This window comes from Cygnus olor, chromosome 2 (genome assembly GCF_009769625.2).
Source record: "Cygnus olor isolate bCygOlo1 chromosome 2, bCygOlo1.pri.v2, whole genome shotgun sequence".
Classification (NCBI taxonomy): domain Eukaryota; kingdom Metazoa; phylum Chordata; class Aves; order Anseriformes; family Anatidae; genus Cygnus; species Cygnus olor.
In genome coordinates, this window is record NC_049170.1 from 5,577,091 (window position 1) to 5,603,696 (window position 26,606).

The window sequence follows — 26,606 nt, forward strand, 5'->3', positions numbered from 1 at the left end:
AAAATATGATTCTGACTCTAAATAAACACTGTGGTAAAATTAGGCGTATGTATCACTGTGGTTAGAAAGGCTTAAAGCACGCGCTTAAATACTTTCAGGATCAGGGCCTCTGTCTTCTTTTGTTGCTGATGCCTGGCTCAAATCCTTTTTTAACATGCTGTTACTATCAGAAACATGACACTGGCCACCTGAGCGCATGCTCTGGGGTAAAACCTACTTTTAATTGCTACAAAAACTGCTTTTATAACATAGTTAAAAGATCAGAGAGACAGTTCCAAGCAGTAATTAAAGCATATTTAGCAAATACGCAATATTGCTTGGCAGAGGCATGTTTAATGCAGACAAGTAGGAAAAACGAACAGCTTTTAAGTTGAAAGCTCTGCCTTATGGACAGAGACCATCTTTGTTCAGTGTCTGTAAACTGCACCAAGATGGGCCTGTTGGCCTCTTGCATCTGTAGGACAGAAAAAGACTAGAAAGAAGGAGATGTTGTCCTGTGTTAGGTTGCACAAGTGAAAAAACTGGAGTCACACCATGCATTTGGCAGGGTGCTATGGCCCTCTACAAAGCCTGGTTCATCAGAGGCATCTCAGGAATTTGTCCTAATAAGCTAAAAATATGTGTAACTGATGTTCTTTGCCTCACAGTAGCATCTCCTGTCAAGCTATAAGAACAGTGACTGGCAAAGAACAATGAAACCTGACACAGAAATCCCAAATCTTGCCAGATTCTCCTGATGAATATTACTATGCCTGGCAATAGCAAGAGCTATCTTTATGTCAGTAAAGAATCTGCTTTATGTCAGTAAAGAATAAATCACCAAACTGTAAACATTTTAAACCTAAATATGTAGACAGCGGCCTATGTGGGTTCTTGGTACCAGTTAGTCCCATATTCCTCATTTTTTTTTTTTTTAACACTGCATGTATCCAGATCTCCAGTGCTTCAGCTACAGACTTTTGAGCCATCAACTACAAGGCAAGGGGGATGGATTTATCACCGAATATTGAAATTCAGTGGAGCTTGCAGAAACACCTGGCAGCGGGAAACCTTAGAATTGCATGACTTTGGAGACGGGGAGGGGAAAACCAGACCTCCTGACCCCTTCATACCCCCGGCCCTATTTTTAATTGAGGAATGTGGATCCCAAAGCCAGGGTGGGGATGAAATGGAGGTGGGCGATGCCGTGGGGCCTGCTGCATGCAGCCAGCTGGGCCTCAGGGCTGACATGTCCCTCTGCTCCCAGACCAAGCCCAGGCAGGGCAGTGCCATCGCTTTTCATGCACAACACACGCAGGTCACCAAAAATTGGCATTTATTTGGTATCCTGTGTTCGGCTTTGGGCCCCTCAAGACCAGAAGGACATCGAGGCCCAGGAGTGTGTCCAGAGAAGGGCTACGAGGCTGGTGAAGGGCCTGGGACACAAGTCCTGTGAGGAGTGGCTGAGGGCACCGGGGGTGTTTGGTCTGGAGGAGAGGAGGCTCAGGGGAGACCTCATTGCTCTCTACAACTACCTGAAAGGAAGGTGTGGGGAACTGGGGGTCGGCCTCTTCTCACAGGTAACTGGTGACAGGACTAGAGGGAATGGCCTCAAGTTGCACCAGGGGAGGTTCAGGTAGGAAATGAGGAGACATTTCTTCTCAGAAAGAGCAGTCAGGCATTGGGACGGGTTGCCCGGGGAGGTGGTGGTGTCACCATCCCTGGGGGTGTTCAAGGAGAGGTTGGACGTGGTGCTTAGGGACATGGTTTAGTGGTGACATTGGTGGTAGGGGGATGGTTGGACCAGATGATCTTGGAGGGCTTTTCCTGCCTTAATGATTCTAGGATTGCGTGAAGGTGGATAAGCAATGTGTGCCCCCCTACCAGGAGGGTTTCTGTCACCCAAACACAGGGGGTATCCAGGGCACCCGCGGCAGAGCCCACCCTGAGGCCTGCCCAGGGCTGCCTCCCCTCAGGGCAGCCCCCAGCCACCCGAAGGCCCCACGGGCGCAAGGACCCTGCAGAAGGACGAGACACGATTGACAACCCCCTCCACCAATAGAAACCGCGGGTTCAGCGGCCAGCAGCCAATCGCTGCTTGAAGTCCAATTTAAGCACGACGATCCTCCCGCCTATTCTCTGAGGGAGGGGGGAGGATGCGAGTGGCCGCCATCTTGTGTGTGGCATCCCCACCCTTCCTTTCCATGTCTTTACCACACCTTACTACCACTTTCTCCCCCAGGTCTTTCCATGCGACGTCTATCTCCGAAATGACACCGGCGAAGCGAACCGCGGCGGCTCCCTTTTTTATTCTGGATTAACCGAAAGGAAGGGGGGGGGGAAAGCGCCGCGCTCAAGATGGCGCCGACACCTCCCCGCTCCGGCGGGCGAACGTGGCGGCGGGTGACGTCAGGGCGCTCTGGGCATGGGCAGGTGGAGGGAGCAGGCAAAGTTTGGCCAGCGGTAACGGGAGGCGGCGGCGGGGCCGGGCTCGGGGCCGCGCCCGCTCCTCAGGGGTCCCCCGGTACCTCAGGGGTCCCCTCAGCCCTCAGGGGCCGCAGCCATGGCGGAGGAGCCCAGCGCGCTGCCCTGGTCCATCAACAAGGATGACTACGAGCTGCAGGAGGTCATCGGTGAGGATTGGGGGGGGGGGAACGCGAGGGATTTGGGGGGGGCACCCACGAAATTTGGGGGGTGGGAGCCCCCCCGTGGCTGAGGGAGGGGGGGGCTGTGGGGTCCCCGCGTGTCGCTGTGGGGTGTGGGGGGCGTTGTGCTTTCCTCTCAGCGCCGCGCAGAGGGGTGGGAAGGTGCCCCCCGTGTTTTTTTTTTTGGGGGGGGAGATTCCTCCCTGTTTTGGGGTGAGGGGAGCTGCCCCCAATTTTTGGGGTGTGTGTGTGTGTGGGGGGGAGCTGCCCCCCCCCATATTTCTGAGGGGGTTATAAGAGGGAGCTGCCCCCTTCCCCTAATTTTTTTTTGGGGGGTGACGGGGGGCTGCCCCCTTCCCCTAATTTTTGGGGGTGGTGTGAGGGAGAGTTGCTCCTTTCCCCTAAATTTTGGGGGCGTGTGAGGGGGAGCCGCCCCCTTCCCCTGTTTTTTGGGGTGGTGTAAGGGGGGAGCTGCGCCCTTTCTCTAATTTTGGGGGTGTGTGTGTGAGGAGGAGTTACCCCCTCCCCCAATTTTTGGGGAGGGTGAGGGGGAGCTGCCCCCCCTACTTTGCGGAGGATGAGGGGGGATTGCCTCCCCTGTTTCTGCGGGATGTGTGTTGGAGGGGTGTCTGGGAAGCCTTTTTCTTTTTGAGGGTATCCCCCTGCTGGGAGGGAGGTGTCTTGTAGGGGGGTCTGCCCCTCGTTGCAAAGGGAGGAGGGGTTTGGGGGGGGGTCTGCACCCCACTCCTCGTGCATCACAGCGGGGCTGTGGGTCTGCCCCCTGCTGCAGAGATATGGGGTGGGTTGGGGGTCAGGGGTGCCCCTGGGGGCTCACTGCCCTCCTTTGGGGGCACCAAGACCATCCTGTGCCCCCCTTCTTTAGGGGTTGGTGCAAAGGGGGGGTGCTCCCTCACCCCTCCGTCTCCTGCCCACGTCGGGCCTGAGGGCGCCTTGGAAGGAAACCCCACGTCTCTCCCCGAGCAGCCCCCATTCGTTTTGGGGGGCGCCTCCTCCCCATGCAGCCCCTGGCCTCTTCGGAGCTTCGGTCCCATGGGGGGACGCAGGATTTTTGCGGCGCCGCCATCCAGCCTCTTATCCCGGCCTTTTGCTGCCGCTGTGGATTTTCATTCATTGTCCTCTCGGCTCGAGGCCCCAGCCCTTGCTCTCCATTAAATGATTTTTTTTTCTTTTCCCCCACTCTCCGTTCACATCAGACTGCGCGCTTACCCGAGGCCCCCCGCCGTACCGATTTATTGCCTGCCCCAACCATTTCGTCGGGGGGTTTGTTTGAGGGATAAGCCGCTTTAGGGCCAGGATGTGACCCGGCCGAGGTGGTGCCACAGGTGAGCGTGAGGTCAGTGCCTCTCCTGTCACTCTCCCGGGGCAGGAAATAAAGCGGGAGGTGGCAGGGCAGGCTCCCGGCCGAGGGCTTGTAGGAAAGAGGGTTAATTTTTAGCGTAGGCTTTTGTGGAGTTGCTTTTATTTGGAGTTTATAAATGGTGTGGTGGTGTCGTGCCCAGGCCTTGCATCCCTGCCTAACGGGGAGCCTCGCTTTCTGTTAGCGAGGGTGGGAGAGTTTGGGGAAAATGCTGCTTTACGAGATTAAATTCTTGGCATTGTTTAAAAGTAGGAAGGAACTGAAGCTATTTGGGGGGGGGGGGGGGGGTAGGGGGGGAAATCCTTCTGGAAGTCCCTGTTGCTCCCTGGGGTCGGGCTTTGTCCTCTCCCTTTGCTCGGCGGGAGCAGCGAGGTTTAGGAAGGGTTCGACCCCCTGTAGAGGGAGGTGCGATCAGCCCTTTGGGAAACCAAACGCGCCCTGGGGATGACGATGCTCAGCCCCTTGGAGCAGCAGGAGGGGGGCAATACACCACCGGGCTCCGAGATCCCCAGGAAGGGGACCGTTCCCTGCGTGTAGGATGCATCCAAATGGCATGAAGGGGCGCTCTGGTAGCACCGAAGAGGGGATTTGGGGTTCAGCGTGCAAGGCTGGGCGAGCCGAGCTGCCTCTTTGTAGCCAGGGAGCGGAGCGGGGTGGGAACAAAGGGGGTGCAAACGTCCTTCTGCTCTTAGGAGAACTTGCTGCAGGAGAGGCACATCCTACGGCCCAAAAACGCATATCCAGCCCCAAAACGCGCATCCCCCAGCCCAAAACCACACGTCCCCCGGCCCCAAATCCTCAGGAGGGGGACGTAGCTGTCGCAGCCCCGCGGTCGCTCCCCGAACTTGGGCGGCAGCCGGGCAGGCAGCCTTTCGTTCCTTCCCCTGTCCTGCGAGGCGAGTTTCTGGATGTCATCTGCTCAATGAAGGCTCGCGTTGGCACGCCGGAGCGCGCACCGCGCCGTGTGGATTGCAAACATATGGTTTCTCTTTTTAACTTCGCCATCCCCGCCCTCTGCCCCCCCCCCACTTTACTCTCTTCAAACATCGCCGTGCCTGCCAGCGGCCTGGATGGAGAGGTGGCGCAAGTTTCCTAGCACGTATATGATTTGTGGGACAAAATGTCACCGTGTTAACCGAGCTGGGCTGCTCCGCGTCTCCTGGAAGCCTCGGGGCGTGGGGGGGGTTCTGAGCTCTCTTGACTCGTGCAGAGCCGTAAAAGCCCTTTTCGGCAGGGAACAAAGAGAGGACCCGGTGTGGGAAGGGATGAACCTTGCGCCGGTGCTTTTAAAGGATTTCACTTTGTTTCCCGATGGAAAAGGTCTCTCTTTAAGCTGAGAGCCCGCCGTTCAGTGGGTTACCAGCTCAGGCATTTTCCCACCTCAGAAAAAGGGCGATCCACGTGCAGCCAAAGTCCTTCATTTGGGCTGCCTTTGCCTGCAGATAGCACCGCGTGGCTTTCCTTTGGCGTGGAGGGCTCTGCGCTGTTCCAGTGCGGGCATAAAAGAGCACGTTTTCTAGCTGCAGAGAGAACTTCTCCTGTAAAACTGCCCTCCTCATTCGGGCTAATACCAAGAGGGGAAAATAAAAACCTTATTACTCAGCAGCGGAGGTGACTCACGCCGTTATAAAGGTATGGATTAACGCCTGCGTTTATTACGCCTGGTTAGTGGTGGGGAGTTACTGCCGAGTCGCCTCCTGAGGCTTAAATCCCTTACGTTACGCTGAACGAAGGAGCCGTGCGCGGGATCGGAGCCAGACGTCGGCTTCCAAAAAGGCTGGAAGGGAGGTGGGTGGAGAGGAGAAGTTGTGGAGCTTTTCCGTGGGACGTACGCACGGTCGGCGGATGAGTGCCGGCCCTGGAGATGGCTGAATTTTCCTCTTGAAAGAAAAACAAAACAAAACACGCAGCCCGTCTGGGTGGTTGTGAAGGTGGTCTTCCGAGTGTGACCCGCATACAAACGATGGCAATCCTCTTTTCGAAGGTTGGAAAAAAAAAAAAAAGATAAATAAGCAGACCTCATGCTGCGTGTGCCGCTCCGAGACGCGCGCACGTGGTTCCCTCGCGTCCCAGCTCCTGCTGGAAGCGCTGGAGTGGGTTGGAACTGGGTCATTCTCGTTTTGCTGCTTTTTTCGGGAAGGTGAGAGCCGTGCTGGCTGGGGCCGCTTGATTTAGGAGCATCCTCTCTGCCGCGAACAGGCTGCGCCAGAAGCAGGAGATAAACGAGCGCTGGGAATTCGCCCTTGCTCCGTTCCTGTGCCCTTTCTCCCCCGACAGATTCCTTCGCAGTCGTGAGGACGACGCAGGCTGGGCGAGCAGATGTGGGGGGAGTTGCTTCTCCCCTCAGAAATCAAGCCGACACTGAAAATGGAAGCGAAGACTCACTAAACGATTAGCTTTTTTCTGTTTTTTTTTTTTAATGACTGTGGTTGAGAGTTGGGTTTTGTCCGTGAACGCCGTGCTCTTCTGCAATTTAACGGGTAGTTTTCCAGCCGTGGTTTCCCCGAGCCGTACACGTGAGCGCACGTACGCCCGCGTGGGAGCGGTTTTCTTTTACAGGTATGTAGGAACTTGAGAGCTAAAATTTGGGGAAGCGGCGAGCTTATCAGCGTACCTGTGCTCACCCTGTGCTCGGGAGTTATCTCGCATAGTGAATGCACAGCCCCTGAAGGCAGAGCAGCCTGGAAGTACTCCCCAGGTACAGCTGAAGCCCCGGTATGGTCAGACGGGGGCGAAATGGGAGATACTAGCCCAGTGATAACTTCTTAGGTTTCTGTTTTGAAGCCTGGTGCTGATTTACCCACGAGTCCTCCGTGCCAGCTGCAGCCAGTTCCCCACGCCTAACTGTTTTACACCCATTCAAGAAAACGCGGTGCGCTCTGTAAAATACAACTGCCTGGAAACTAAATCGAGCATTCAGGCTTCGGTCTTGGTGCCATACGTTTTGGTTTAGCGTTTCCTCGTGGATTCCCACTCCTCCCCCCGAGCCCGGCCAGACAAACGGGTTCCTGCGGCACGTTCCCAGCGTTCAGGCGGGTGAAGGCACCGAAATGCTGGCTCTGTGTGCTCGCCGTCAACTTGTTCCACGTAAAGCTGGTGCAGAAGCCTTTTTCTCGTTCCGCATTACGGTAAAGCTGGCATAAAATTAATCCTGGGCAGACGCAGCTCTGCTTGGGAATAAGTAACTGGCTTGCTAGCAGCCCCTCGTGGCACTTGGTCTGCTCGGGCACCGACGTGGATGATTTGGGCTTCCTCAGCTCCTTGGGCATGGCTAAGTGCATCTTCCTGCCCGTTCCTGGGTGACTCAGTAGGCGGGTTTCTCCTGCATCCCCACCGCCTTCCCTCCGCTCCTTGGCACCTCTCTTTCCTCCAAGACCTTTGATACCGGCGGGGCCGAGCTGCGTCATTCCCCTGGGAAGGGAAAGCAGGCGGCGGCGCCTCTGCTGCGTGCGTACCCCCTGCGTGGTGCCTCTGCTGTGTGCCCCCGGATCCGACGGAGGATCAAACGCCCCGGGGAAGCAGATTGAGGCCACAAAAAAGACGAGCGTCGGTGCAGGAGGCTGCCTGGAAGGAGTCCGTGGTTATTAGAGGAGCAGCGTGGCAGCCTTCCCCGCTGAGCGGAGGGGAGGGCGGAGACAGATCCCGCTGCTCTCAGCTATTCTGGGGCATTAAGGGGAAAAAAAAAAAACCAAAACCCATACGAGGTGTTACACGTGGAAGCAGTTCACACTTCCCCGGGGCTGCTTTCTGTACGGCAGCTGCTTCCAGCGCCGACTGACGTTCAGCGCCCGAGCTCCTCGGGAAAAGCATTTAAGCAGCTTCGCCTTAATCCAAATACCTCGGCTAGAGCTGGCAAACCTGGCAGCGCTGGGGTGCTGAGCACACCTGGGGGGTGCCCAGGCTGACAAAACCCTGCCCTGGGGGCTTCTTCCTTCTGCCGCTTGCGCCCTCGGAGCGGAGCAGCTCTCCCCAGGCCTCCTGGCTCTTTAACCTCGGCCCCGGCTATTTTATTGGGGAGCGTTAGCAGCTTGCCCACCAAGCTGGTGGCTGGAGATGGAATCTTTTTACCCGAAGCTTGGAGCTGTTTTAAAATGACGGGCAGCGGCGCTGGTTGCTAACTGTGTTAGCAAATTACTTAAAAGAGAAACCACTGCGTTTTGGTCAAATTATCTTGGAAGGTTTCCCTTCAAATGGACGCTATCCGTCGTAAATCTCCGCGGCAGTAAATTCAGCTGCGGACATGCGAACGGGGCGCTCGTAAGCTGGGCGTCATTGAACTTTCTTGATAGGGAGAGACAGACTTGAGAGCTCTGTGGGTGTAGAAGAATAGCTGCGGAGCCCTGGAATCCGGCGTTGCAAAATCCCCGAAATATCAGGGTCCTGGCGCTTTCCAGACGAGTTTCGCCTGTCGTCCTGCGCTCCCTGCCGAGCGGAGATGCGGCGACGGAGCCTGGCTTCCCGGGACTTCACCTCGAGGAGCGCGGATGGGACGTTTCTGGCAAACGGAGCTCCGAGCATCTTGCCTGGAGTCACGGGAAGTCCCGGAGGCAGGGCCGGGTCCCAGCCGGGCGCTGCGGGGTCTTTATGGGGTCACCCTTTAGTGGGAGAGATGTGGCACCCCTAGTAGGCAAAAGTAAGTGTATGCTGGTGAAGGGAGCCTTCGAAACAACAAACTCAAACCTGTCTGGTGTGAGTAACATAAAATCAGTGTGCCAAATAATATAAATATGGCTGAAGTTCATAGGGTTACAGGTACCAGACGTGGTCAGTGGTGTGGTTTCAGCATTTCTCACACACAAACGAAGAGACCGACGCGGGTGTGGGATTCGCTCAGCTGCAGGTTTGCTCTGTTGGGATGTCTGTGTCCATCCTCTGCCTTCAAACACTGCCGATGGGGTTCTTGGGTCAGGCATCCCAGGCTGAGGATCCCTTGTTTCTAACCAGATAATTCAAGCAGGTGGGGATCTGTGGTGATCCGAAGCGTGAACTGGAAGGATCCTCTATTTTTTTCCCCCGTACACAATAGCTACAACATCCAGCAACATTTTTTTCGAGCCGTTTCTTTCACCGCTCCCCAAGGTTCTCGAAGATCATTGTTTCCTGATGTGAGTCACCGCACGCAGACTTCTTTGCTTAGCTTTTTTTTTTTGTGTGTGTGTGCAAGCAAGAGAAATTCCACACTGAAAAAAAAACTTGGTCATGCATCGACCTCTACCGAACCGGGGTCTAATTCGCCTTGCGAGGCTTTCGTAGACCTCTTCAGTTCTGCACGCTCAGAAGTCTGCAGGGGACGGCTGTCTTCGGCAAGCCGTAAAAGCCTCACAAATCCCATCTGCGAGTGAAACGCAGAGGAAAGCCACAGCACTGATTCACTTTTTTTTTTTTCCTTTTTACTAAATCATCAAATTAGCTGGAACTTCCCTCCGTATATCCATTAAAGTTTTATGCTGCGTGCTTGTGAAACAGCACGTTGGGCACCTTATGACTTGGTCAAATCAAACTGCCTTTCTGCTGGAGTACAGAAAAGCTCCCGTGAAGGAGGTTTTAGTTGCTTGCCAACCTTCAGTTTTCATCCGTTATGTCTCAAGAGCTACTGGTTTTTGTTTTGTTTGTTTTTTTAAGAGGAGGGGGAAATTATTTCACTTCTGAAACTTCTGCGTTTTGTGCTGCACCGACTTTATAGCAGTCTCCCAAACGAGTATTTCCTTCGGGCAGGAAATGAGCCTGTGTAAATTCGTCCTGGAGAGAAAAGGTCCAAGCAGCTGTAAAAAAAAAATAAATAAATAAACAAAAAACACAGAAGCGGGAGCTGAAACACTTCAGTGATCCACTCGCATCGTGGTAAATTCTCCTCGGGTTTTGCCAGAATTGGCACTGCTTTGTGGCCCTGATTGGCGATCTCAGCACCAGCTCTGCTCTTTTTTTTTTTTTTTTTTGCTGCTAGCACCTCGCTATTAATAAAGCTGCGTGGGAGGATGCTCTGCTCCTTCCCTTCTCATCCCGGCCCCGGGACTGGGAACGAAGGCTGCGGGGTGGCACTTGGCCCTTGGGACCCCCACCGAGGAGTCTGCTGGGGAGATGTGAGCGCGGGGAGCTGTGGTGGCCTCTGCCCGCGTGTGCGTGGGAGGCTTTCGGTTGCTTTTTGTCCTAGGTCAGGTTTAAGGCTCATTTTTTTATTTATTTTTAAGGCTCATTTTTTTAAGGCTCATCAGGTTTAAGGCTCATTTTTGGTCTTCGGTGGGTTACAAATCCATTTTCTTGGGATCCGGGGTTAATTCCAGCTCTCCGAGGAGGGAATTGTGAAAAGGGTGCGGAGAGTAGTAGAAAAGGGTGGCGTTTGAGGAGGGAGAGCAAGCTGATGGCTGATGAGAGCACCTGCAGAATATTCTTCCTAAGAAAATCAGCTGGGAGCCGTCGAGGTGAGTGGGGCAGATAACAGCACCCCTCATTTCGGGTGTCTCCAGCTTGAGGCAGGCAGCACGACGTCGGGCTGTCCCGATGGCTGAAACCTCGTAAATTAAAGAGGACGCTTCTCGTCCCGGGGTGAACACCTTTCCTGCGAAATCCCCCGGGATGGATTTCATCACGTCAATTTTCAGACCAAAACCAGAAAGCGACTGTCGCTTGTGTCGCCGAGACGGGGCTCGAAAGGACTCCCTGGGTCACGGCGGCCAGTTCCCTGCTATTGCAGACGCCGAATCCTATAATCCCTGTAGCAAATTAATGAATGCTTGGGTTTGAACTGGGGCGTGGGGGGATTAGGGGCGCGCGTTCGATTAACCACTCGAATCTCCGTGTGACCCTGTCGCTGCCACGTGAAACAGCTGCTTAACGGCTTCCCCGCGACAGCGGGAAGGAGCAAAGCCGCCTCTTCGTAGCCCGCTCTGTGGCTCGGTGTCTGGCTCCTGCTGCTCGCTTTACGGCCAGGCGCCATCAGACGGCTGCAAACGTCCTCTGGTTTGCGAGTCCTTAAGACGTGCCAGTGGAAAGTGAGGCCTTTGGGAACTTGGCGTCTTTTCTGCCCTCACCTGCAAGAACTTCACCAAGAAGTGACCTAGGAGGTGGACTTCTTTGGGTCTCTGACCTCGTGAGTTGGTGCACCGCGCACGTTGAAAGCTGAGGCCTTCACGTCCATACCTTCACGGCAGTAAAAAGCCTCGCAGGGGATGCCAAGTGCTGCCTGACAACTACCTTGGTATTAGCGGCTCAGAAATACGTGGCGTGGACTCCCAGCAAACTGTGCTTCTCTGGAAAAGGCGGCTGGAGCGTGGACTGTTTTCCTCTGGAACAACTCATCGGTGGAAGTCTTTATTTGGGCAGCTGAGAGCCTGATGGGCTGGCAGCCTGAGGTATCTGCCCAGATCCCAAGATTCCCGCTGCTGGTGGTCAAAGAGTGGCCCGCTGGTCAGAAATGGCAATCTGGGCTGCTGACCGCTCTGACAGAGGCAGAACAGGCTCGTTAGATCGAGCTATTCCCTGAAAAGAAAGGATAATAGCCTTCGAGAGAGGACGTAGCAGATACTTAAAAGCTTATTTACCTAAAATAGCCACTGTGCTATCAAACATCTGCACCGTGTGCAGGCAGATTGTTCTGTTCAGTGGATCCCAGGCCAAATAAAATATCCTCTGCGGTCGACAATTACGGCTGAGACAGAGTTCAGAGATAGAGGTTGGGAGGGAAGAAGGGGGAGAACGCCGGCTTGGCTCCCGCACCAGGGCTGCGTTTCGAGCCTCGGTAATACCCGCTGACAGCCAGCACGATATTTACATTGCTGTGTGCACCGTGAAGACAACTGACAGTGATTAAAAGGGAAGGCTCGACCCGCTCCAGGAAGATGGCTGTGTTTGGAAGTGGGATGGTTGAGCCCTGCTTTCCGTCGCGCGGAATTAGCGCCGCGTGGCTGCGGTGCCCTTTAAATTAGCCAGAGATGCTGGCGCCCGATCAAATGAGTCTAATTGGTTTGAAACCGAAAATCTAATTTAGGCGCGCTAATAGCGTCTGAAGTAAACGCCGCGGGTCGCGCGGGGCTTGTGTGGCTGACCCCGGGGGCTTCCTGGGGTTACTGGCCTGGGGAAAGGGGGCCCAGGGGTGGTTCCCCAAACGGCCCGGGCTCCTCGTGGCGTCCGGCGGGTGTTTGTGTGGTGAGCGGTGGAATCGAGGAGCAGAGGGGCTGGGTGAGGGTTTTGTCGGGTGCCTGGCTGACAGGCTTCACGTGGCCGCTCCTGTTCCTCGCCCTCCATCCAGTCGTGCCCTGTGTTATATCGCCAGGCCAGCTGTTTGCCCAAAATGATGTTACACCCGTTGGAGGAAGCACCCTTAGTCCGTGAGGATTACCCGAAGGTGGAACGCGGGTGATGGTTTTCTGTCCTCAGGGCCTTAGAAATCAAAAGAGTTCCCAGGGAACAAGGTGGGGCAGAAATGTCCCCAAGACTCCCTCCATTTCTGCAGGAACCTCGGCAAGGAGTTGTGCAGTTACCACAGGCAGGTCTTGCCGCGGTTCAGAAATAAATCAGACCCATTTCTTTACAGCCTGGGGCCACGGGGAGATGCACCAAGCTGTGGCTGTTGCCAGGCGGTTGCTGCTGGCTCTAAAAATGCTGCTGGAGTTGGTGCAAGGGACCGGGTACGGGCTTCTCTTCGTCCTTCTGAGCTCGAGAGCGGGGCGGTAAGCCTGACGTGCAGCGCTGGGTGTTTCTGGACGGAGGGACCGTCGGGGGAAGCACGTTAAAACAATGCTGGCACCACAGCCCCATCTTTACGGGGTTACACCGCTGGAGGCCTCCAGGCTCCGACCCCTCGGAGCACAATGCCTGTGTCCCAGCGGCACTGTCAGCAGCGAGAGCTCTGGAGACGGGGAGTAGCTCCCTGTCAGCAAGTTCACACCCCGCTCAAATATTTGGGCTGTTTCATGTGTTACAGGCGAGTTTGGGAAACGTGGTTCTCATTTTGTGAAGTTCTTTGGACGTGCAGGATTAGTGCCGGAGGACGAGCTGGCTGCTGCAGGTACTGATGGGAAACGACGAAGGGGAGATTCTCGAGCTTTGGGGAAACGCGGAATTGTGTTTTAGAGGGAAATCCTTCGTACGTGAACGGGGTTCGAAATAAATGGCCTTGTAGCTTGCAGAGAATTGGAGACTGCGTGGGCTCCGGCTAAAATGCCCGGAGGTCAGTACCGAGACGCACCTGCGGTCTAACTGAAACAAGCAGCATTTCCCAAGTAGTGACCCGGCTTTGTCCCGTTCCTCCTGCCAGTTCCTTCATTAGAAGGTCTAGACTGTAGCTGTCAGACACGTTGGTGGGAAACAGAGGGATCGTTTGTTCCTAATTCCGTGCCTGAGCACATCGCCTGCCCTTTCAGTCTGTGTCGTGTCTCGGTGCGCGGACACTCACCTCTGCGGGGAACCCAGCGAAACGTTCACAGCCGTCAGCTGCTCGAGGGGAGAGCAAAGGGGCAGTGGCTGTGCCGCCTTGGAGGCGTGAGCTGTGCCATCCCGTAGGGGGTAACGTGGGGTTTTGACGTCGAGGACGGGGAAGTGCAAAGGGTAATGTCTTCAAGGTGGGGTCGAGTTGTTCTTTTTGAGCTTTTTTCCCAGAAGCTCTCGTGTAAGTGTGAGAGTTGGGCTGCTACGCCTGCCTGCAGGGCTGCTGCACACACGTAGTGCAAGTGTCTTACTGTATAGTGTGAGATAAAGATAGGAAGGTATGTCTGTGTCTCACTCCATATAACGTGCTGGGATATACACATATCGATACATATATATAGCCACTGGGGCTTGCTGTTTTTCCTCCACCCCCCAATCTAAACCTTAAAACTGGCTCCCTCACAACTGTTGTGTTAAATCCGCTTTTGTCTTTGGATTTTCCTCGTGGCTCTTTGTTGTGACAGATGTTTTGTTTCCTCCTTTCTCTGTATTAACTGTTTCTTTCCCTCTACTCGACCTCTTCCCCCCGGTGTAGTCAGAAGGCAGCGTGACCGAGGTGGAGGAGGGCGCGCCGAGTCCACGCGGGGCCGTGCTGCTGCGGCTCGGGGAGCTTCCCGGCGGTGGGTGCGAGCGCCGCGGGGCTGTGGGAGAGGAGCTCCCCTTGCTGGGGGGGGTTTGTAGGGTTTTTTTGGTCATCTCTTAGCCGTGGATTGGTGCTTCAGGGCCCCACGGGCTTTCCAAACGGGCACAGAACAAAACCAGCTGAATTTCCCCTTCCCGGTTTCCATCAGTGTGTAACAGCGGTGCCCAGGGTCCCTCTGAGCGGCTCTGCAGGCACCCAGTGACCTTCCTGGGGGCTCAGGGCTGTAACCTCTCTCTGGCACTGGGCACATTTGTGACTCTCTTCCCACAGCGCTCGCTGAGCAGAAGGCACTTCCCCGCGTGAGCTTTCTCCTCGGTGCGGGCGAGCGCAGCTCTTTGTCCCCTCCGTGACGGTGCTGGGAATGTGTCTGTGTCCCATCATGAGTTCCCCTTGGATTTATTCATGCTGCTTGCAGTGTCCGTGTGGATTAGATCATCCGTTCAGCAGCAGGAATCGGGCAGTGGGGACGTGGTTTGAAGAGCTGTGGCCGTACTCGGGACCCATCAACGCCGCTTCACTTCTCCTTTCCTGAGCCCTGGGGCTTGTGCCAGGGCATCCGATGTCTCTTTGAAAAGTCCTGCTTGGGGAGTAAGGACCATTCCCACCCCATGCCAAGCTGGCAGCAAGTTTGAACGTAGGCTTTCTTGCTAGCTCGTTTTCAGAAGCTCATTCCTCGAGAGAAGACTCTTCTTGCACCGTAAACCTTGGAGAAGGTGGGGAAAACGGAACTTCGCCTTCCCAGCAAGCAGACCCGCTAACGCTCCATCAGTCTGAGTTTGTGATCCGGTGGTTGACTTCTGGTTTAATTAGATCCCTGTCTGCCCTGCGTTCCTGCAGAATGCGTAAGAAACCCTGTTCTCAGTCCCGCAGCCTTTGTTTCGTTCCTGTATTGTCCTTGGAGCGAGCAACCACAGAGCAGAGCTCCTCCGGCTACTTGGCGTGAGGAAACATCCAGAGATGTGGTTGCAGCTCCTGGGCCGGCGCTGGCAGCTGTGAAGGCTCTCATAAATCATCTGAGGCTTTGGGCGTCCTGTCTGTGTCGTCTGGAGCGAGGACCCCTGATGTCAGACCTGGAGACCTCGGTGTGAGGGGTTCCCCAGGTGTTCCTGTTACAGATCTCCAATCCCATACGAAGACGTGGAGCGAAGCAAACCGCTGTCTTCTCGCTGCTTCCGAGGCTAATCAGGAGGCATGAAGTGCGTTGTTCACTTCCATGGGTCTATGTTTTGGTGGCTGAGAGCTTAAAAGCCAAACGTTGACCTCTTAAACTACTTAGGGCAGGACCCTGGGGAAGAAAAGGACCCCAGGACCACGACATCTCCAAGGCCAACGTGTACAACCGCGCTTTGATTCTCGTCCCCTCCAGACGTTGGCGAAAGCTGAACGTTTCCTTCAGGATTCTGGGAAGAAAGGAAAATCTGTGAGAAGGGAGAGCCGTGCTGAGGAACGGCAAGGAGAAACGGCAAGGAGAAACGGCTCGTCCAAGACCCCGGGGTATTTGGGGGACTCGATGGCCAGGAGAACTGCTCTCAGCTCGTGTCGCACCCTGGTGGTTCGGCGGGGTCGTGCTGTTAGCTCTAAAAAATAACCAAAAGCCGAAATCCTCACGCTGTTTTCTCTTGATCTTCCAGCACCTCCCGTGCAAGCTTCCTTTCTAGAAGCCATCGCGGGGTGTACGTGGCTGGTCCTGTTCCTCATCTGCTTTCACGAACGGAAAGAAAAGGGGATAGATGCGCGCTGGCCATGCTGGAGGCGTTTCAGGAGCAAGGAGACACAAGGAGCGGTGATTTCCGCGTCGTAGGATTAAATGCTCCGAGTCCAATGCGCGCAGCAGCACCCTGGCAATATTCTCCTTGCTCTTCCTTCTTAAAAGTGCGCTCCCAGCTGCTGCTGCACGGGGAACTGGCGTCTCGAGCGGCACATCCCGTCGAGGTGAGGCACGCTCTCGGTCTGGCGAAGGAAACGTGTCGGGAAGGAGCGTAAGGAGGGTGTGTTTGGGGCTCCCTCTCTGCGTACAGCTTCTGGTTTTCTGCCACAGGTTAAGGATTGCCTCTCCTGGAAGCCTCCATCCGAGCTGTGGTGCCTGACGGTTGCTGCTGGGCTCTTGGCGACGCATCTCATGCCAAAACTCCTTGTGTTTTTGTAAAATCACCAGCGTATTTCTTCGGAGTGAGCAGCAGGGTGTAAGGGAAACCCTTTGAGAGGTTGTGCCAGAGCCCACAGGGCTTGAAACTGAATTTTTATTATTTTTTTCACCTGAAGCTGGATACCTGGAGCCTGGCAGCTGTTGCCTGGCCCCGAGCGCCGGCGCGGCGAAGTGCTTTGTGTGCGCGTCGTTCACGAGAGGAAAACCCGGGGCCACAATCAAGCCGTGCCCGCGTCACGGGCAGCTTTCGTTGCCGATAGCAGGGGATGGATTCCAGCTCTCGCTTAAAAATAGAGCTGGGGCTCGTGCCGGGGGGCGGTGGGAGAAGAGGGCAGGGTTGTGCAGAGGCGTTCTCAGCCCGAGCCTGCTCTCGTGCTGCGGGAGGCTCGGGAACGTGATGGAGGGGCTGGCTGAGGGAGCTGGCTTCCTTCAGCCCCGGGAGGAAGGCGAAGGAGGGATGTCCTTGTCCTCTGCTGGCTGCCGGGGAGTTGAGAAGATGCAAACCCCTTTCGAGGTGCACAGGGAAAGCGCAGGAGGCCACAGGTGCACGTTGCAACCCTGGAAAGTCTTTTAGAGAGCAGGGGGGGGAAAAAAAAAATACGACAAGCTTTACGGTGTGGGTGGTCAAACACAGGGACAGCCAGAGAGGTTGTGGGGTGTCTGATCAAAAATCAGACCGAATTTGCTGCTGGGGGACCTGATTGAACTTAGCACGGCTCCGCTGCCAGCAGGGGAGTGGGCTGGGGGCCTGTGGGGTTCCTTCCAACCGAAATCACCCCGTAATCCTCCCGTAGGCTGAGCGCTGCGTGCCAGTTGGGGTACGGCGAGGGTGGCTGCGGATGAGAAAAGGGATTTTGGTCGTGATAACCTCGAAGGCTGGAGGTGGATTTGAGCAGTCCTAAAGGAGAATTTGGGCCGGAGCTCTGCTGGTCGCTCGAGAACAGGCCCAGAGATGTGTATGGCCCAGGGAAACGGGGCTTCAGTGACAGTCCTTGGGAGGTTTGGGTTGTTTTCGTTACGTCAGGAGTTGGATTTAGTTCAGAAAGCGCCGTTTAATCCCAGAAACACGAAAAGGGTTGGAAAAGGGCACGCCTTCCTCCCTAGCAGCGCTTCCTAAAGCAGGTCGTGACCCTCTTAGGGAAGAATTTGGCAGCTGCTATCCCAGGGCTTGGGACCGGAGCTGAGAGCCTACGGGGGCAGAAGCGGGGGGCATTAAACAAACCCTAACGCCCCTCGGGGTCTCTTCCCTTCCTCTCCTTCCCCCCGGCCACCACCGAAGCGGCCTCGTGCCTTTCAGGCAGCATCTGCGGGGAGGGCTGCTTCGCCCGGGCTGTGCCACCCTATAGCGCTGCCTTTGTAGGGTTTCGTGTCCAGGACAGCTCCCAGCAGGTGGGGAATCACTTCTCCTCCCTCCGTCCGCCACGTGTCTGTTACCTGCTCCGAAACTCGCAGAGACTTCCTCGCCACGCATTTTCTTCCTCCTCTCCGTTGGCATCCTCTGCATCCCTGCTCGTCTTCACTGCTTGGCATCCTCGCTGCAGCTTCGCTCCTTTCTCCCTCTCGTTTCCTAAACAAATTATATGGCTGCCAAATCATCGGGTGGCTGCAAATCCTTCGGTGGCCCCGTTGCTGCTTTCTGTGCCCTTCGGGGTTTCCACGCTTCCCCTCTTTGTGCAGTCCCCCCCCCCGGCACGCCGCCGCGGCTCCCCAAGAGCAGCTTGCTCGTGGCGCACCGTGCTGCAGCCTGGCTTAATCCGTGCTTGATAGGCTTTGGAGATGTGATTGTTTCTCTCTAGTGAAGCGCTGGAGAGGGGCTGAAAGAAATGACGAATGAGCTGGAGAAGGGGGGGAGCGGGGAGAGCAGGTGGCCATCGAACTGGAGGGAGCTGCCGGAGGAGCGGGAGCGGCGGGGAATTAAACGGGAGGAGCCTCGGAGCTGGGAACCTTCCCCGCCGTGTGCCCGGAAGGATTTCCTTTGGGATTTCGTTACCGTTCAAGTAATGTCACCCCCCGCCCCGACCAGAGCGAGTCCCTGGGGGCTGGGGCATTGCCCAGACGCTCGGGGAGAGGTGGCTTTTGCCCTCGAGTCCTGTCCTCGAGGAGCGGGACGGAGCTGTAGCGTGCACGGCCCTGCTCCTAATTATTCTGCGTCTGTTGTTTCTGGGAGCGACGTCTTAGGTAATAACAGTACCAGAAAGCAAAGCCTCTCTTTGTGCAGTCATTTCTGTAAAGCCCTGGACTTGAGCTCCTCTCATCGGAGATTTTGGTGGCGCTGGTGGTGCCACACCGACCCCGCCCGCTGCAGCGTGTCTCCTGGGCTCTTCCCGGAGGAGCGATGCTCACGTGCTCGGTTTTGTTCGCCCTTCCAAAAGGCTCTTGCTGCAGGGAGGCTTCTCCTGCCTTTTGTCACCGCTTCTTCGTGCTCCGCTGCCTTCATCCTGAGTCGCTTTGCCGTGCGTTTTCACTTCTTTCCCCCCAAAGCAGCAGCAAATTGGCAGAAGCGGGCGCCGGCTGGAGAGGAGTCGGTCGGTGCCGCCCAGGACTCCCGGGGAGCGGGAGTTTCTCGGAGCTTTGTCGTTTATTCCACCGTGATTTTGGACGGAGCAGTTCTTCTTGATGTTTTAGGGCTGGATTTCAGGTTCTTTCCCCGGCCTGGCACTCGGGTTTGGTGGGTTTTGGTGCAAATTCTGCGCGAAGGCGACCGGGAGTTGCTGCAGGCAGCTTCAGGGGCCTTTGTTTGGGGGTTGCCAGCTTTTGCCCCCGGTTTATCTGCACGTAGGAAAAAGATTCTTTGCAAAAACGTTGTGCTTGGCCCCTATTGCAGAATCAGGAGGTAGGTTTTGTAGTGCTAAGAGTGGGAGAAGCTACTAAATGGGGCGGTTTATGCCAAAATGCAGAATAAGTCTACTCATCTCCCTCATCAACCCAAGTGGGTCTGAGAGTTACACCTGGGATAATGAACATCTGGTTTTCTTTTAACGCCACGTCCTTGAAATCCTGGAAATAGGCGGGTGGAGGGGAGAAAGCTCAACAGCTTCCTCCCTCTCTCGTTCCTTGGAATTAGTTCTTTTCCAGCGAAGCGTGCGAATGCGAGGAACCGCGGTCAGGGGAAGGCGACCAGGCGTCCCACTGAAAAGATGCAAATGCTGCAGCTATTTCTGGAGGCCAGTAGAGGCAGGTCCGAAAGCAGCTCGGTGTCGCAAGGCTCGCTCTTGGTTGCTGTCTGGTCCTGAAGGATGGGATCGTGTCGGGCGGTTTCACTGCAGAGCTTCTTTGCCTGCTTCTCCCGGTTTGAAAACCACATCCAGAGAAGCGAGGCGTTGCGCTGCCACGTGGGAGCTGGAGCCCAACGGGCTTGAATGAAGCTTACCTCGTGCCTTTGCGTACAAGGAGGGGAGACGAAAGGAGCAATTAGGACACGAAACTATTCGAAAAATGTCATTAGCGCTGGTAGCAAAGGCTGTGGCTTGTTTCGACGCTTTGGGCGAACACATCAGGTTAAAAGTCCGTGCGACCTCGGTGGCCTTTCTTTTAAAAGCACGCTGGAAGAATCAGTCCTTTGTTACGAGCAAGCTGCAGCCTTATTTTATTGTCTGCAGAGCTGTATGACCCCTCGGGAAGGCCCGCTTGTTTTGGTTGTGCGAGCCCAGCTCTTTGCTACGGCTTGGTGAGCTGCATGGACCTGAAGGGGTCAGTTTTTAGGGGTGGGCTTCACCTGGTTTTCACCTGGCTGCTCTCTTTAGCGACTGGCGCTTGTAAATTTTGTTGCCTGACTTCCCTTCCTTTGTTCAGAAGCCCCGTAAGGTGATGTTAACCCTCTCTCTTTTTGTTTTTGTGCCGACAGGGAGCGGAGCGACTGCAGTGGTGCAGGCAGCCTTCTGTGCTCCGAAGAAGGAGAAGGTCGCGATTAAACGGATCAATCTTGAGAAGTGTCAGACGAGCATGGACGAGCTCCTGGTATGCAACCACGATGGCCCGATGAGTTTCATTTCAGTTAGCTCTGTTTGCTGAGCGCCTTTAAACAACCTTCCTTGCGGTGCGGTGAGAGGACCCGGCTGGTTTCACCAGAGGCAGTTCAGTTGCTGGCTGTGGGACACAGCGTTGAAGAAAATGCTAAAAAGATCAGTTGTTGGAGAACTTCAGGCTATTGTTTAGAGCCAAGCACTCTGTATAATCCCTTTGTTTTGAGTGGAGTTAACGTGCAAGGGTTAAGCTCAGCTGCCTGTACAAGAGCTCTGCGGTTTGAGGGGGATCGAAAGCTATGTGCCTCCAGAAACGTCAGAATTTAGGGGAGTGGTTTTGCTCTCTCCCCCATTCCTTCAGTTCTTTGTGTTTTATCCTTCACCTGTAGAGAGAGAAACTGAGTAAAGTAGCTCTTGCCCTTAATCTGTGTATGGAACTGATGCCAGCGAAGGGATCGCTCTGATGTGCTGCAGGCTGCTGTGTGGAAACCCTCACTCATTCCGAGTTCGGGACAGGAGGTGGGCTCCTCTGGAGCTGTAGCTCTGTGATTTTCCTCTGATGCGTGCTTCTTAAGATTTTCTCAATGGAAAACAGCTTCGGGCAGGTAGCCATGGTAACTAAAATTTGCTTTTTGTTATCTGGCTCGCACGTTGATGGGATATGTTTTCTGCTTTGCTGTGTGGGGGAGCAGCAGCTGCCACATTCACCTCGCGTGTGGAAGGCCCCTGGGTTGAAGCCGGGCACAGAGGCATTCCTGCGAACATGAGGTGTCCCCCCTGGAGCTGAGAGCGGCGTCTGGAATAAAACTTTCCACTCTAAATATTGACGGGCAGGGTCTAAGGAGAGGCAGGGAGAGGTCTTGTATCACCTCTCCTTTTAAAGCAACTCTCTAGGATATTTTTTAAACCTTTCTATCTTTCCACTTGCGTCCTGGCAGTTCCTGTCGCCTTAACCCAGGCACTGGTTGTGGTGATGACAATGAGAAAGTAGAACGGAGAGAGCCAGCTCTACTCACCTCTAATTCTCAGCAAGTCACTTAGAGCCCGGCTCCAGTTTCCATCTAGCGACTAACGCTGTTTTTATCATTATAGGTGTCAGCAAATACTCGTGTAGAGAGGAAGGGCTCCGTTCAGGCTGTCACATGTTGGTGTGCCTGTGAAGAGCCGTGTGTGGGACTCTTCAGATGAGCTGCATTCACATCCTCTTATTGCTCTTGCTAGTGTAGGAGTTACGGCTCCCTTCCCTTTTCCCAGTCGGTCTTTCTGTCCCGACACCATCCCTTGGTGCTCTTTTCAGGTCTTTTCTGTGGCTCGTCCGTGCTGCTCTGCCCCAGTGGTAAACCCAACTGTGTCGTCGGGAGGTGGAGATTTAATTGAGATTGTGGGCGTTTGACTAACTGCCGATTCCAGCTACAAGGGTTCGGTTCAGAAAGCGATGCTACAAAGACTCGTCAGGTCATTTTAGATAACTGTGTCTAATCGCATATTTTCAGTCTCTAGCCGACCCCTTCCTCACCATGATTTTTCTTGTTAGGGGCAGGACTGCGGTGAATGGCTCTTACCGGGTCCCAGTTTCCAATCTGGGGACCAGATAGCGTGGCTCCTTCTGCGGGCTTGTTTGTAGGCCTGTTGTGAAGGCGGACGTTTACATATCGACATCGTGCTTGTTAATGCCTGGGGCGAAGGCAGGATTTTGAGGTCTTCCTGTACCTGCTGTCTGTAAAAAGACTTCGTGACTTGCCTAGTGGCTTCTTATAGCCAGAAACACATAGTATATGGCTCCAACTGACAACCTGGGGCAAAAAACCCTATAAAAATAACAAGCCATTAAGCAGGAGGCTGCGTAAAAGCGAAGAGAGCCTGGTGGCAAACAGCCCTTTGGCCAAAACCAGCTGATCCCTCCTCAGATGCCGTGTTTCAGGTTGAAGAACATGGGAGATTTTATGCTGTCACACACCCGCCTTTAGGAGGGTGTTTTTTTTAGGAGGGTGTTTTTTTAGGAGGGCTTTTGTTTTCACTCAGATACGAGTGGCTCCCTTTTTCTGCGTACCCCAGCAAACTCACACCTGATTTAAGAGACATGGGACGTGCTTACTGCCTGATATTTCAGAAGAAGGTGCAGGAATCAAGCCCTGGGCAACCTGGGGAAAATCTCTCCCCGAACAAGTTCTCGTTCGGAGATGCAACGGTTGAGCTCTTACTTATCCAGTTTTAAGCTGATGTCATAATTATTTTTGAAAATGTCTTAAAAAGGCGGTTATGGAGACTTAAATCGTGGAGGGCTGGGGGAAGGGCGTTGTGGAGCTGCAGTAGCTTCCTGGGGTCACCAAGGTAGGTGTGTTTTGTGGAAAAAATGCTTTCCCTTGGTTTACTCTGAATTTGTCAGTGTGTTGGATGGCGTTTCTCAGCGTGAGAGCCAAAAGGATGGGAACCCCTCATCTCCCTCCTCTGTGTTACCTTCTCGATTTTTTTTTAATCTTGCCTCCGCATTCGCTGCTTCTTCGGAGTAAATATTCTCAAGGCTTTCCGTCTCGCCGTCTCCCTTCGTGGCAGTTTCCCAGATCTGTTTAATTACCTTTTTTTGAGCAACCACTCGTCATTGCAAGATTATTTTTAATCCCGAACCCATAAATGTGAGTCCGTGCAGAGAACGGTGTTTTTGAGAGGTGAGTGCAAAGAGAGATAGCTGAGTCCATACTAGAGTGCGTTTATGCTCTCCACTTGCTTTCTCTTCTCCCCTACCACTGTTAAAAGCACAAATTTGGGCTTTCATTAGATCCATTATCCTTCTGGTGCGCTGGGGGTATCTGAGCACAGCAGTCAGCTTACGGGAAACTTTGCTCTGTCCCCCAGGCACTAAATCAATGCTCTTGTGTTACAGCACTGCCCAGCCATCAGCCCGTGGCACAGAAAAGGGAAAATTGCACTTATTTTTTTTTCCCCTACAGTGCTTCAGACCCGTAGACTTTTCTGTTGAAACAAATTTACTTATTCCCGGAGTTTACCTAGCAAAGAAGAGGAAGCAGTGCTGCGATGGTTGTGGGGGAGCAGGTAGGGCTGCAGGCGCTTCTGGCATCGCTAGGGATGATTTCTTCCTTCTACCACGCCTCATGCCCATGCCCCTTAGCGGCTGGTGCTCCCAAATCTGGGCTGGAAGAGGAGCAGTTATAGGGAATTCGCTGCAAGCTGCTCTGTCACCGCCCAAATGGGTCAGTGGCCTTCGGCTTCCCGTACGCTTGCGTAGCAGCGGGTGTCTGGAGGCACGGGAGTGTGGCTGGAGCACCTCCCGGCTTGTGGGGCTGCCTTGCTTAAGGTGATTAAGTAAAATTAAGCCTGATAGGATGGCTTGGCTCGCTAAAGGCATTGATCTCGGTCCTCGTATCTCGGCGTGCACGCAAGCAGTGTGGGTGGTCAGGGGGAACCTTTGCAACCACTGCGCGATGTCTCCCTTACTGCCGTGGATTCATCTCTCGCTGCTATGGGCATGGGAGCGTAGGAGGGAGCAATTTCCTTGTGCTGTGAGCAAAGCAAGCTGAGGGCGTTCAGGTCTTCCAAGAGAAGTGCTAAGTGCTGTAAAGGACACAGACTGGCAGGAGTAAAAGGCACTTCAGAGATGTTCCTAGCCCAGCTACCAGTCAGGTGATACTTGTCAGAGTTTTATTTTAATGCTTGGCTTTATTTTTGTCCTCCTGTACGTTTTTAAATGTTCACAGATCTTTCCTAGAACACCTGGGAGGTTCAGCTGGAAGGAAGGTGCAATAAAGCTGCTTATGGTTCTCGCTCGCCGGTGAGACTGGAAGCAGAGAATAAGGAGAGGCGGTCAAGTGGTGTCTGCTGCTGGTCCTGGACTGCTGTATTTGGTATTTAAGTTCCACTCCTTAGCTGTCTTGCAGCCCACAGGAGATAAATGCTTGTGAAATGCTGCTTAAGTTGGTTGGAAGCAGCCCATGGTGTGTGTAACAGCTGTGGGCTGCCCTTTCCTCTAAAAGGCCTTAAATCTGCTCTTGGTCCATCAGCCCCCGCTTCGTTTTCATGCGGTTGGAGCAGAGTTGTCTTTCTTTCATCCGGTTGGGTTTTTCCCTGCTTGTAGGGGAACAGATGGCAGGGTTCTCTGCCCGGCAGCTAGCAGGGATGTGGATAGCAGAGGGGAATGTGAGCTATGGGGCGTTTCAGGCAGGGCTTTCCCAGCCGAGGGGGAGCTGCTGCCTCTGCCGTTCCCGGAGCGATTCAGCAGAAGGCAGCTTCAGGAAGGAGCAGGGGAGATGCGGCAGGAGTCCAGGGATGGGTAGCACTGGGCCTGACAGGTCTTGCACAGAAGAGGAGTGAAGTGAGGGCGCTGGCCGTAGGAGGGGAAGAAGGAAGGCAGCTAAGGAAGCCAAGGGTGCCAAGGTAACTCCAGCAGGAGGAAACGTCCTTTTGAATTTTGTGGAATTGACCTGGGGAGCTCGCTGCCAGCGATATGGAGATCAAACGTTGCGTGAGATTAAATAAATCAACCTATAGTTGAGAAGGTTAAATTAGATGGGATTTAAAACAGGATTATGAACTCCCCTGGTTTAACGCGTAAGCCAACTGTTAACTGCCCGGGCTTAGTCAGAAGTCTCCCCTCTGGGCAGATGATTCTGTAAGTGCTTCTTACAGGGTTTTACACCTTCTTTTGAAGACTTGGACAGGATATTGAAGTGGCTTTGATCTGCCAGCAGCTCCTGCAAGTGGATTAAGCAGACCATAAGGTTGGTGGGAGCAAAGGAGCGGGCTGCTGGAGCAGTCCAGATGTTCCACCCGTGTCTGTCATCTTACGGGAATTGCCATTGTAATGGCATTTCCAGTCCTGGGGACTTGCTCCAAGGGAAAACAAGTCTCCAGGTGTCAGTGCCAGGTAGTGTAACACAGCCTCTGCGCGGTGATTTGATACGCCGTGTTTCACATTTCTTGCCTGATGGGATTGCAGCTGTACAGGAGACTTGAACTGGAGCTGGTGTACTGCTTGGGTAGAGTCCTCAAAGCAGCAACGGCAGAAATTGTGATTACTCTGCTGGCTGATGCCGTTTCCTTGTGAAGTTCGGTGTGAAACATCAGTGTGAACATCAGGGTTAATGGTGTGTGAAATCCTGCAAGAAGACCGTCCTCGTTTGGGCTGGATGAGCGTGAGATGGGGCATTTAAATAACTTTACAGATTCTGCAAATGGCTGCTTGGCTGAAACCAAGAAAAAATGGGAGAGTATGAGTTCCTACACCATAACCATGCAACCATCCGCTCCTTTCGGTGTGTAGTCACCGGCGCTGCAGGGCTTGAAGGAGGGAACAACCTCGGAATGGCACTGGATGACCTGCCACAGGGGTAGTTTGTTCCCGTCACCTAAGGTTAATTCCTCTACGAAGACTTCTTGCCCCTTTCAGGATTGTTGTGTATGCGCAACATTTTCAGCTGCTGTTCTGGATGGGGGAATTTAATCCCTTTTTAGTCAGACCAGTCTCCGTGTCCTGAGGTGTGGAGTTGGACTGGGTAAGCTGGACATGGAAGCTGGGTTGGAAGCTCTCATTTTGAGCTCTGCTTTTTCCTCGTCTCCTTCAAATAATTACTCTTAAGGTGATTGTAGTAGAAGAACACGGCTTTTTTACCCTGATATTTCAAAATAGAAATGAATGAATATGCTTGAATTTCTAGTCCTTTAACTAAACCCGTAGAATTTTACTTAAAGCAAGTACTTTGCCACCCATAGCTCTAGCACCGCTTGGTGTATTCAAGGAGATTGCATCTGCCCTGCTTTGATTTTTCCCTCCTCAACCCCGCTCTCTTTTGGTTGTGGTTGCCTTCAGCCAGGATAACCAAACCAACAGCTTTCTGGCTTCCTGGGAAGTTGCAGGTACCCACGTACGAGCAGGCAGCTTCCGTGCTGCATCTGTCGAGCTCACGTCAACGCGTAGGAAGCGCAACTAAATAAAGCAAGATTTTCGCCCCTGTCTTTGAAGTGTGCCTCAGGGGCAGATAAGCACAGAGTAGAAGGTGATAATGTGGCCAGGAAATACCGGTGAAAATGGCTCAGCTCGTAGCTTAAATACGGCTTTAACCTGCTTTGGTTCTCTGCTCCTCTTAACTCAGACTTCAGGTGTACATCAGCGGGCAAATAAACCTCCTGCCAACATCGCAGGTCTCCCGAAGCACGTCTGGCTTCGAGGCGATGAATAGCTTTCTTGTGATTCTAAATTATCCTTCACAGCAGTTTTATTAGTGTTTCAGAAGCCTTGAAATGCTGCTTTTATTGCCTGCAGAAGCACTGAAAACATTCATCAGGACCCTTAATGGAAGCCACGCGGGCCTTTGTGGCTGATCCCGCTCTGTTTGCGTTCGGTGTTTGTCAGCGCAGATATTTTTAATATCCAGCCCAGGGGGAGCGGGTAACCATCTCCAAACCATCGCTGTGTCTA

General features: G+C 54.1%; 1 protein-coding gene across 2 annotated transcripts in view; it reads left to right on the forward strand.

The window, feature by feature from the left end:
• Positions 1 to 2,350: 2,350 nt before the first annotated feature.
• Positions 2,351 to 26,606, forward strand: part of OXSR1 (oxidative stress responsive kinase 1) — an 87,248-nt gene continuing 62,992 nt past the window's right edge. The window contains exons 1-2 of one of the 2 annotated variants that reach the window (XM_040546751.1): positions 2,351 to 2,612; positions 20,059 to 20,171. In XM_040546751.1, coding sequence (XP_040402685.1) covers positions 2,543 to 2,612; positions 20,059 to 20,171 — 183 coding nt within the window. In that variant the 5' untranslated portion in view covers positions 2,351 to 2,542. Of the gene's footprint in view, positions 2,613 to 6,279; positions 6,562 to 20,058; positions 20,172 to 26,606 lie in introns of those variants that run through there. The other variant, XM_040546752.1, reaches the window with a different exon arrangement.